The 12765-nt window shown below is 46.2% G+C and overlaps 1 protein-coding gene across 1 annotated transcript in view; it reads left to right on the top strand.

Annotated features, from left to right (window-relative positions):
* Nucleotides 1–12765, top strand: part of AKNA (AT-hook transcription factor) — a 225565-nt gene that overhangs the window by 100349 nt on the left and 112451 nt on the right. The window contains exons 8-10 of the mRNA XM_078642000.1: nt 4397–4524; nt 6648–6864; nt 11663–11808. Of these exons, the coding sequence (XP_078498126.1) occupies nt 4397–4524; nt 6648–6864; nt 11663–11808 (491 nt within the window). The remainder of the gene's footprint in view (nt 1–4396; nt 4525–6647; nt 6865–11662; nt 11809–12765) is intronic.

The following is a 12765-nucleotide window of genomic DNA, read 5'->3' on the forward strand; positions in this document are numbered from 1 at the left end:
AGGTCGACCGCTCTTGCCGTAAGGCTACATCCTCTCCCCGGTTGACAAGAGGATTTCATATTAGGACGATATGTGCCCCAAGATTGACAAGAGTTCATGACAAGAGGCAATGCATTAATGGGAATTACTCTAAACCGGGAGTCCGAGCAGAACTCTACACATAGGCCTTAACCGAATGGCGGACTGGACTACCCTTATCTAACCCGATAAAGAATCTAGTGTTCTGCTCGGACTCGCGGTTTTGAGTCCCAGGTAATCCCTCAACACAACTTATTTACTACCTACTCCCTCATCACCAGTAATTCCCATTAGTGCATGGATGCTTGTCATGAACTCTTGTCAATCTCGGGCCACATATTACCCGAATATGAAATCCTCTTGTCAACCTTGGGGTGCATATTAGCCCTTCTAGCCGTCGCATGCCCAGACGGATAGTATCTTAACACACACATTTCTTACCCATAGAACTGTAGCATGCCTCACCTTTCACGTATAATTAGTACGTTAAAGCCTCTGGTTATAATTCCCACATTGCTAATCCCCTCTTTTTCTTCTTTTCCCTCTTCTTTTTTCTCCTCTTTCGACTCTTTCCTCCCCCCTCCACCCCTCTTTCAGAATTGTGTTCAATAGGCAATTGCCTTAGGCAGCAACTTGTCTTGTCCTGAAGATGATCCCAGCATTAGGTTAAAGGGATCGAAACGTCATCGACTTAATGCACTCTGACACAAATGTATATTTGGTATTAGTATGTGCTTGGGTGCTCCAATGTATTCTCTTTTGGCCTAATACCTGTAATGTTCTCTGACCACACCTTCTTGTATTGCCTGAGCCTTTTCCGTTATTTATGATCTATATGCCTCCACTTGTATGTTTCTTGTACCTTCTCATTAAAAGATGATGTCCAGTTGGACAGCCAACATATAGACATCATTGTATTGCTATACTTATGAATTCTCACAAATTTTTTTGTGTTAGGGACCACTGTTCCTTAAAACATTTAGTACCCAAGGTCCCTGCCCACCATTTGGGTTCCCTTGTCATTGCAAAACACGGCACTTCTTATCCAGCACCTGTGAGTGTTGACACCTCTCCTGTATGCCTTTGATGCTGACACTGCTCTTCCATCACATGTGTGTGTTGGCTTCTCTCTTCTATTGTCTGCCAGTGCTTACAACTCTCATTGAGTACCTTTGAGTGCTGACACCTCTCCTGTATTGCATAAGCTGACACTTCTTCTCTATCACATGTATGTGCTAGCTTATTTCTCCTATTGTCTGCCAGTGCTGACACATCTTATCCAGCACCTACGAGTGCTGGCACCTCTCCTATATTGCCTTTGATGCTGACACTGCTTCTCCATTGCCTCTGACTGAAGAACGTTTCCTTATCTGCCTGTGTATTCAAAAGACTCTGCATTCACTCTAAGTTCGGACATGTATACTCCATTGTCTGTGTATGCTGGTATCTGTGGCATCTCCACTCCATTGTCTGTGGGTGCTGGTATCAGGTATATCTGGATACTGGTGTCTCTGGCATTTCCTCTCCATTGTCTGAGGGTGCTGGTGTCTCTGGCATCTCCCCTCCATTGTCTGTGGCTGCTGGTATCAGGTATATCTGGGTACTGGTGTCTCTGGCATTTCCTCTCCATTGTCTGTGGGTGCTGGTATCAGGTATATATGGGTACTGGTGTCTCTGGCATCTCCTCTCCATTGTCTGTGGGTGCTGGGGTCTCTGGCATCTCCCCTCCGTTGTCTGTGGGTGGGTACTGGTGTCTCGGCCTTCGCTCCTTCACTGTCTTTGGTTGCTGGTGTCTCTGGCATCTCCACTTGCCTCTTTGTGCTGGTGTCTCTGGCATCTCCCCTTCACAGTCTATGGGTGCTGGTATCAGGTATCTCCTCTCCATTGTCTGTGGGTGCTGGTGTCTCTGACATCTCCCCTTCACTGTCTGTGGGTGCTGGTATCAGGTATCTCTGGGTACTGGTGTCTCTGGCATCTCCCCTCCATTTTCTGTGGGTGCTGGTGCCTCTGGCATCACCCCTCTATTGTCTGTAGGTGCTGGTATCTCTGGCATCTCCCCTCCATTGTCTGTGGGTGCTGGTGTCTCTGGCATCTCCCCTTCACTGTCTTTGGGTGCTGGTATCTGGTATCTTCCATCCTTTGTAGGTGCTGGTATCTCTGGCATCTCCTCTCCATTTTCTGTGGGCGACGATGTCTCTGGCAACTCCTCTTGCCTCTTTGTGCTGGGGTCTCTGGCATCTCCTCTTGCCTCTTTGTGCTGGTGTCTCTGGCATCTCCTCTTGCCTCTTTGTGCTGGTATGTTTCCTTTATTGCCGCTTTTAAGTTTTCTGGGAGTGTTGCCAACACTCTTCCGTAGCAGATAAGTTACCATGCCTCGCCTACATTTCCTGTGCGTAGTGATGTCTCTCCTGGATTATCTGTTTGTGCTGATAGTTATATTACTTGTACTGCTTGTGAAACGTAGCACGTCAATGTCTGCGGTACATCACTTTCCTCCCATACCCGTGAGCCATGACACCGTCCTCCCTTGGCTGAGATGGTGGCACATCTTTTCCATAACTGCTAGCAGTGACACTCCTCCTTAATTGCCTGTGAGTAATAATATTTCCCTCTGTAACTTTTGAGCACTGACACTTTAAATGCTAAACACAGGAAGAGAGCACAAAGAACACTGCACAATTCAACAAGCATTTCCATAGCCAATAGGTCTCACCTTTGGGACCTTATAAGTATTTAGTTATGCAGCACAATATCCTTGGTGCAACAACATCAACTGTTGCATGGCTAAACACTTATAAGGTCCTAAAGGCGAGACCTGTTGGCTATGCCAGTGCTTGTTTTTTGTAGATTATATAGCGCCAACTCCACCCGAAGGTATCAGAGCGCTTTACATGAGCACCAGTTGATGTCATTTTGTAACCTGTAACTCGCTGATCCTCATCAGGGGCGGACTGGGAACCAAAACCGGCCTTGGCAAAGTGCTCGGTCGCCACCTCCCCCCCCCCTCCCTCCGGGGGTTGTGGGTGCCGCCGAGCTCTTTGCCAGGGCCGGTTTTCGGCCGATTTTGATACAGGGCTGATTTTGCAACTATGCTGTAAAATCGGCCCTGTAACAAAAAGGGCCCCCCACCCATGCGGCGCACCGGGGGATTGCCCGGTGCCCGCTAGGGCCAGTCCGGCCCTGTTCCTCATGTTTAAAGCGCTCTGATACCTCCGGGTCTATCCAGCGCTATAAGCAAATAAATTAATTATTGACGGACCCTTTGATTTTTAAGGAACGGGGAGAATAAGTGATTTGCCCAAAATCACAGAATGTTTGAGGCTCCCACCAGACTTGAACCTGGTTCCCCAAGTTAAAAAATTGGCCGCTCTCGCCGTAAATCCGCATTTAATTCTCTACTCCTGGGGAAGTACGAATCCCCGGATTTAAATCACAAAACCTTGCTCTGTATGTAGTTCCAGGCATGCGTTTTCCATGCAGCTTGATTCGAAAGCGGTTCTATTTTCAAACACAAGAGGGAGACAGAGACCATACAGTTATGAAATCATATTGAAACGCAGTGACAGGGAGAACCATCGTAATGGTCTCCGAGTGGCCCTTTAATGCAGCAGGGCCCGGTAACAGAACTTATGTTAAAGTGTAGGGAAGATTAAAATTAAAAAAAAGTTTAACATATAGTACATAAAGTAACAAAATGAAAAGATGCTACAGCACTATTAGCTTAATTTTGAAATAAATATTTATTTAGTTGAAATATGTTACATTCAATTGAAATTATTATTCTAAAGTTTTAATTACAAGATAAATCCCCTCCTAAAGAAAACATATTTTTATTATGCATTATTCATTATTCATTATTATAAGTGATGCATACATTAATGACAATTAATGTAGTTAGATTTTAATACAAATATTTGTACATTAATTGTTAAATTCATCATAGGGTGTTAACCTGTTTTATGATTAAATAATAAAAACTTATATATATATTTCACATTAAAATATATTTATATTTTTAAATATTTTAAATAATTTAAAAGTAAAGAATACCTTTGTGAATCAGGACCATAGAACCCAGTTTACATCAAAGGCACATATAGTGATGACAAGCAGCCACCAGGTGACATGCTGCTCCTCAATTATTTGCAGTTTTTGAACTCTTCGCTCTATGCAGTGTTGCTGTTTCATGGACTTGTTTTGTTTCTTGTGGTGAAACGTTGATCAAAGTCTGCATGCTTCTGAGATGCAGGCACCTTTTATACCTTGTTCTGGCCACCCTTAGTGGCATTGTGTGCACTAGGCCCCATGCATAGGACAGTAGGCTACAGATAACCCAAAGCCCCTGCACACCTCCTAAACCATCTGCATCTCCTTTCAGAGCCTCCAGAGACTGAAGGGGGCACAGGACACCTTGGAGAGGGCCTACCTCCAGGCCCGGGAGGAACACCGCCTGCTGCAGCAGCGGCGAGGACCTGGAGCGCACAACGGAGAGTTCGATCCAGACAGGTATGCGTCATGATTTTAGCATGGGCATAAAAAGTGCAGAAGTCACCAGTAAAACAGCTTTTGCAATAAGATGAATCGTATGTGTTGGATGAAATACAGACTCTCTCCCTTTCATCCTCAGATTTCGGACCAGTTGTTAGGTGAAAGGTGTTTGCAAATATCCCTGCTGTTTTTTGTTTTTAAAGGCCTTTCTGTACTTGCATTTCGTCTTCACCTGCTCTTTCTTCTTTTTCTCTAGATCCTTCTTTCTCACTCTTTCTCTTTTTTTTCTCTTTCTCTCGTGCTTGTTCTCTTTTTCTTTCTCCCTGCCTTTCTCTTTCTTTCTCTTTCTTTCTCTTTCAATTTATTTTTCTCTCTGCCTTTCTCTTTCTTCTCTCTGCCTTTTTCTTTCTTTTTTCTCTCTGCCTTTCAATCTTTCTGCCTATCTACCTGATTGGGCTGCTCCCAGAGCCTCCCTTCCTGGCTCCTTGTATTATAGATTTGGCTCATGGGCTTTCTTCCATGGTGTTTTCAGACTTCGATTTCCCTTTTTTTTCCTCCTTGTTCCAAACATTTGTTAAATCCTGGCTCTTCTCCACACTGCACTGATGGATGTTGTTCCCTGTTCAGCAGTATTTCCGTTTATGCCCTTCCGGCAGACCGTTTAATGATTAAAATCACTGGCGTAACGCAAAATGATGGGGCCCTTGCAGAATGTGATGAGGGACTCAGCGTCGCCCAGATAGCGCAGATATTCTTTGGTCTTGGTCTCAATAGGGTGCACCATGAACTATGCCCACTACACAACAGGGGCCTTCTCGGGAAAGCAGAGTGACTTTACCAAGTGTTTAACTATTTCTTATTCCATGCCATTGCATGCATACCGCAAGGCACTGGAAGGGCATGGCTTAGAGGGTCAAGTGTCTACATCCCAACATTCCCTGAATGTCATCTACGTTCTGTCTTACCTCTGCTGCTCTCCAGTTTCTTAAAACACACAAGGTGACGGACGGAATGTTGCACATTGGCAAAGCATTCACCCCCAGTCACAGATCTGGGTTTAATCCATCGTTATTTTGCTCACCATGCCACCCCAGTTCAGACATTGCCATATGCAAATCAGTCTTGACGCTGTGCCTCATGGGAACAGTCCAGACCGAACTGCCAAGCCATGTCTTCCCTTGACCAGAATCAAGCATCCTAGGACCGGTTTCTGGCTATCAGCCGTCTTCAGCCAGGGTAGGTTGACTCCAGTGGTGCAGTGAGCACGGTATCCACGTCTGGGCATACCCTTCCCACATAGGGTGAACAGCAATACACACAATGTGATGGACGGCATGTTGCACATTGGCAAAACATTCACCCCCAGTCACAGATCTTGGTTTAATCCATCCGTATTTTGCTCACCATGCCACCCCAGTTCAGACATGGCCATATGCAAATCAGTCTTGACCCAGTGCCTCATGGGAACAGTCCAGACCGAACTGCCAAACCATGTCTTCCCTGGACTGGAATCAAGATTCCTAGGACCGGTTTCTGGCTATCAGCCATCTTCAGCCAGGATAGCTTGACTCCAGTGGCGCAGTGAGCACGGCACCCTAGTCTGGGCATACCTTCCCACATAGGGTGAACAGCAAAACACACGAGGTGATGGATGGAATGTTGCACATTGGCAAAACATTCACCCCCAGTCACAGATCTGGGTTTAACCCATCGTTATTTTAGCTCACAAGCAACCCCAGTTCAGACATAGCCATATGCAAATCAGTCTTGACCCTGTGCCTCATGGGAACAGTCCAGACTGAACTGCCAAGCCATATCTGCCAGTTTCTTGACATAGGATTCTAATGTTCCGGTGTTTTCTTCTTTTGGCATGTGCTTCAACAACCTCAATGTCCCCATCCCTCTCCTTGGAAGTGCTTTCCTTACTTTGGTGTCCTTCTCCATATTGGTGGTCTTGAGTCCTGGTATCCCCTATTATAATTATTTTCCAGGGCTTGCTCTACAGGTGAATTGTGGTTAGGAATCCAGCATTCCTAGTTCCCTTTTGAGTAGAGTCCAGACTAATTAGGGACCAATTCCAGCCCAATTTAAGGTGCCAGGTTTCGACTCTCCAACTCAGCATAAAACATTATCTTTTTCAGGGTTGTGGAGGGTGAGATATTCCGCCTCGGAATGCAGCTGGAAGAGCTGAAGGATGGGATTGACCAAACCATGCAGAACCGGCCCGGTCCAAGTGCCCATCCAGAGCCCGGACCACCCCCTAACATATACACCACCCCTCTCACAGATGATCTAACACAGCAACCCACGCCATCTGCAGTAGCCCCTGTACCAGCTGTGCGGACCCCGTATCCAGAGGTGAGTGAAAACAAGTTACTCTGACAGATTTCATGGTGATCCCAACAACCAGGTCTGCCCATTCCTACAGCTACTTTTCCAGCCCATGCCTTCATTGTTACAGGTACTGCGACTGTCCATTCCTTCATTATCACAGGTACTGCACCTGTCGATTCCTTCATTACTTCAGGTACTGCCCCTGTCCATTCTTTCATTGTTATCAGGTACTGCTCCTGGCCAATTCATTCATTACTACAGGTACTGCTCCTGTTCATTCCTTCATTACTACGGATACTGCTCCTGTCCATTCCTTCATTACTACAGGTCCTGCTCCTGTCCATTCCTTCATTACTACAGGTACTGCGCCTGTCCTTTCCTTCATTACTACAGGTACTGCTCCAGCCCATTCCTTCATTACTACAAGTACCGCTCCTATCCATTTCTTCATTGGTACAGATATTGCTCCTGTCCATTACTTCAGGTACTGCTCCAGCCCATTCCTTCATTTCTACAAGTACCGCTCCTATCCATTTCTTCATTGGTACAGATACTACTCCTATCCATTACTTCAGGTACTGCTCCAGCCCATTCCTTCATTTCTACAAGTACCGCTCATATCCATTTCTTTATTGGTACAGATACTGCTCCTGTCCATTACTTCATTACTACAGGTATTGCTCCTGTCAATTCCTACTAGTACTGGTCTGTTTCGTTCCTTTAATACTACAGGTACTGCTCCTGTCTATTTCTTTATTCATAAATCAAGTGCTCCCATCCATCCCTTGCATTTCTACATTTTACAGGCTCTGCTCTTTGTCCATTCCTTCATTCCTATCACTGCTGCTTCAGTCTTTTCCTACATTCCTACAGCCCCTGCTCCTGTCCATCCCTGCATTCCTACAGCAAATGCTTATTTTCCATTCATACATTCCTACTGGCAGTGCTCCTGCCCTTTCCTTCAGTCCCCCGATGGTTCTCTTCTCCATTCTTCAACCTAGTACACATGTCCCTGACTACAACCACTCCTCTGGTTAATTCAAAGAGCCCCTGTTCCTGTCCATCCCTGCATTCATACAGCTTCTGTTCCTGCCCATCCCATCATTCATACAGCTCCTGTTCGTGCCCATCTCTGCATTCATACAGCTCCTGTTCCTTCCCATCCCTGGATTCATACACCCCCCGTTCCTGCCCATCCCTGCATTCCAACAGCCAGTGCTGCTGTCCATCCTTGCATTCCTACAGCCAGTGCTGCTGTCCATCCCTGCATTCCAACAGCCAGTGCTGCTGTCCATCCCTGCATTCCAACAGCCAGTGCTGCTGTCCATCCCTGCCTTCCTACAGTCTGTGCTGCTGTCCATCCCTGCATTCCTACAGTCAGTGCTGCTGTCCATCCCTGCATTCCTACAGTCCTACAGTCCGTGCTGCTGTCCACCCCCTGCATTCCTACAGCCCATGCTACTGTACATCTCTGTATTTCTACAGCCAGTGCTGCTGTCAATCCCTGCATTCCTACAGCCAGTGTTGCTGTCCAGCCCTGCATTCCTACAGCCAGTGCTGCTGTCCATCCCTGCATTCCTACAGCCAGTACTGCTGTCCATCCCTGCATCCCTACAGCCAGTGCTGCTGTCCATCCCTGCATCCCTACAGCCAGTGTTGCTCTCCATCCCTGCATTCCTACAGCCAGTGTTGCTGTCCATCCCTGCATTCCTACAGCCAGTGCTGCTGTCCATCCCTGCATTCCTACAGACAGTGCTGCTGTCCATCTTCCATTCCTACAGTCAGTGTTGCTGTCCATCCCTGCATTCCTACAGCCAGTGTTGCTGTCCATCCCTGCATTCCTACAGCCAGTGCTGCTGTCCATCCCTGCATCCCTACAGCCAGTGTTGCTCTCCATCCCTGCATTCCTACAGCCAGTGTTGCTGTCCATCCCTGCATTCCTACAGCCAGTGCTGCTGTCCATCCCTGCATTCCTACAGACAGTGCTGCTGTCCATCTTCCATTCCTACAGTCAGTGTTGCTGTCCATCCCTGCATTCCTACAGCCAGTGTTGCTGTCCATCCCTGCATTCCTACAGCCAGTGCTGCTGTCCATCCCTGCATTCCTACAGACAGTGCTGCTGTCCATCTTCCATTCCTACAGCCAGTGTTGCTCTCCATCCCTGCATTCCTACAGCCAGTGTTGCTCTGCATCCCTGCATTCCTACAGCCAGTGCTGCTGTCCATCCCTGCATTCCTACAGACAGTGCTGCTGTCCATCTTCCATTTCTACAGTCCGTGCTGCTGTCCATCCCTGCATCCCTACAGCCAGTGCTGCTGTCCATCCCTGCATCCCTACAGCCAGTGTTGCTCTCCATCCCTGCATTCCTACAGCCAGTGTTGTTGTCCATCCCTGCATTCATACAGCCAGTGCTGCTGCCCATCCCTGCATTCCTACAGCCATTGCTGCTGTCCATCTTGTATTCCTACCGCCAGTGCTACTGTCCATCCCAGTATTCCTACAGGCAGTTTCCCTGTCTTTTTCTACAATTTATGCTTCTACTCACTTCTTTAGCTGATGCACCTGCGCATTCCAGCATGCAATACTTCTGTCCATTACTAGGTGTGCTCCATATATACCCGATCTCCAGTCAATTCTTAACATCACTGGTTGTGTCAATTCCAACAGCCTCTGTGTTGGCCCATTCCTACAAGAAGTGCTTTTGCCTTAAGTCAATGTTCCTGTACATTCCCACAGCATTGCTCCTCCTCATTTCTACAACCATTCTACCATTCATTCATAGTCATTGGTACCACAGCAGCATTCCAGTCCAGAGTCACAGCCAGTGCTCATGTCTATCCTTAAAGGAAGCCATTCATGCAGCCAGTGCTTTCTCCCATTCCCACAGCCAGTGCTTCTGTCCATTCTATCCAGTGCTCACCATTCTGACAGTCTGTTCTCCTGTCCAGTGCTTTGGCCCAGGGCTTTCACCCATTGCTACAGCTAGTGCCATTAACCATCCCACAGTCAGTGTGCCTATCCATTGCTAAAGTGGCGCAGTCCATTGTTACTGTCCCTGCTCTTGTCGATTCCAAGTGCCAGTACTCTGCCTGAACCAATTGTTCATACGTTCTTTCCAAATGTGGTTCTCTCCTAAGGCCACTGTTCATTCACACAGTCAGTAACTGAGTCCCTGCCGCCACACAATAGTCTGTGCAGCAATATGTCCTAGTCCTATGGTCAATGCTTACGTCCATTCCTGTAAACAGTGGCCCAGTAAATTGCAAAAGGCATCAAGCATCAATTCCACAGACTGACCCATTTGGTGATAGCAAACTAAAATAAACTCCTAATGCACCACATTGCACAGCCCGATGTTGAGTGCTGTTCCCCAGAGCGAATGATCTAATTCTGTACCCTAGAGCCAGTATTTGTGCACACTGTCATTGTTCATGGGCCTGCTCCGAAGACAAGTGGTCTTAACTCAATGTGCGAAAGAGAGCATGCACCAACTATTGCTGCTTACAATGCTCATGGCACTACCTTCTCCCATATGACAGCCATCTCTTGTGCTATAAACAACCACAACTCTACACACCAGCACAGGAATCATTCCTATGCTGTGATTCACACCAGTCCTGTTTCACAACCCTTACAGTATTCCCTTTATACCCCACAGTATCCTGCACACTCGTACAGTGTTTGCTCCTGCACTGTCCACCCAGCCAGTGTTCCTGGACACACATACAGGAATTCTGCCTATACATCTGGGGCCAATCCTGTTGCCCATGGTATGGTCATTTGCTACCATATTCTATTGCACTTCAAAAACATTTGGTCTTTCACACCCCTACAGTAATCATCCCTGCACCCCACATTGCAGCCAGTGCATCCCTAATACAGGAGTTATACCTGGGCTGGACTTTGACACCTATGGTCCTGCACACCCATAAAACATTTGCTACTGTATTGTATACTCCACAGCAAGCATTCCTGTACAACTGAACAGTAATCATCCATTCACTGCATTCTGCATCTACTGCTCTTGCACCCCATCCAAGAATCACGCCAGGCCATGCTCCTGCACAGCTATACAGTAAGCACTCCTGTACTTTATTTTACAGCCAGTGTCCTTGCACACCAGTGCAGGAGTTACATCTGTACTGTGCAGTGCAGCCAATGTTCCTGCACAACTATAGAGCTCTTTCACAGTCTTCCACAGCTAGTTCCCCTCATACCCTCACATCAGGCATTCCTAAATGATCCAACAAAATGGGAAGTTCTGCTCAGCCCTCTATCCAATGCGTCTATTGCACAATGCACCTGCAATGTGACTACAACACTCCCAACAGTCTGAATTTGTACACCACATCATCAGTCAAAGCTCCTGAGAATTGTGTTCTGTGTTTCTGAACTACTCCTCATGGTCTACATTTCGTTACTGTTTGCCACATCCGCTACTCTTGCAACATGTTTTATGCATAGGAATATTGCACTGTTCCTCATAGCCTGCACTTCCTTATTAGCCCCAGCATCCAATTTTCCTGTAGTATGCTCTAGACATAGGGTCCCTGCACTGTCTACTATTGCCCTGATGTCTCTACTATCGCAGCAGTCTGATCTCCAGCAGTATGCTCTATATATGGTGTACCTTCATTATCCCCGAGTGCCTACAAGTGTTTACTATCCCCACATTAGTATGCCTTACAATCGAGTAACTTCCTTCACAGCTAGCCATTTCCACAGTCTGCTTTCTTCCACACACATCACAACCACTGCTTCTGTAAATCACCAGCTGCACTTTTCTCATATCTGAGCCAAACATCTTTGTTCCATCTCCTAGACTCCAATTCCAAAGGAGAGCGCAGCGCATGCCCAGGTGGAGGTGAGCTCGGCCAGCAGCGAGAGCGACGGTAATGAAGATCTTCCTGAGCCACTGCAGCACAAGCGCTCAGAAGTGGAGAAGGGCTTTGACCACCTCCTGGGACAGTAAGTTTGCTGGTCATTTGTCTAGTTATCATCACATTAGGGTGCAGGTAATTTTGCAAACATATTTACCTCAACTCATACATTGTGGCATTTATGTGGCAATACCCAGAGTTAGGGAAAAAAGTGGTTGGAGGGAAAGTGAACTTGCAAACAATCAGATTTTCGTATGAGCAAATCTACACGTGCATATTGGCTCATGCTAAAATGCAGTTCACAAATACTTTCTAGGAGTACTATTTCTTGTCCTACTTCTGTAAATTCTTGGGAATTCACAAAAGCCGTATAGCTGCACTTAATGCAAAGACATATACCATGGATGCACTTTTGAGACTTTCTTTAATAATTCGGCCCCTAATTTTGTCTGCCGTTGACCATGTCCTTTTTGTGTTTATTAAAATTCTGTCTCTCTCTTTCTGTATCGGCTGGTTTCACTGTGAGTGATAGCATTCTGCTCTTTCACAAGGAGCATATTGGCACACAAAGCAGTTTTGTTCAGTGCCAGTAACTACTGTGGGAGTATGTGTTTTTGAGACCAAAAAACTATTTTTGCTTTTGCCAATGTTTGTTATAAAGGTAAGGGCCCGGCAGCTCCCACACCAATAACGTTTTACAAAAACCATGCCAAAACAAGTCTCACATTGACAAAACTAAAAAGCGGACCACCAATTTCATACCTATTGGCTTTGCCAATGCTTGTTTATTTTTGTTTCCCATAATCTTATTGAAACTGGTTACACCGATTTTCCATTATGAATATTTGTGGGAAATGCTAGCATGCATCATCACCTATAAAACTAACATGTACTTTTATATGAATTTGGATCAAGCTTATTAGACTCAAGTAAGTAATTTTCGAGTTATGAATTTTTACATTTTTTAAAAAGGTCCTTGTAGCTTTATTTCCCTTGTACCATCTATTCGTATAGAGGAATGCTCATGGTTACAAAGTGATACAGA

The sequence above is a fragment of the Lissotriton helveticus genome, chromosome 5_1 (genome assembly GCF_964261635.1).
Source record: "Lissotriton helveticus chromosome 5_1, aLisHel1.1, whole genome shotgun sequence".
NCBI lineage: Eukaryota > Metazoa > Chordata > Amphibia > Caudata > Salamandridae > Lissotriton > Lissotriton helveticus.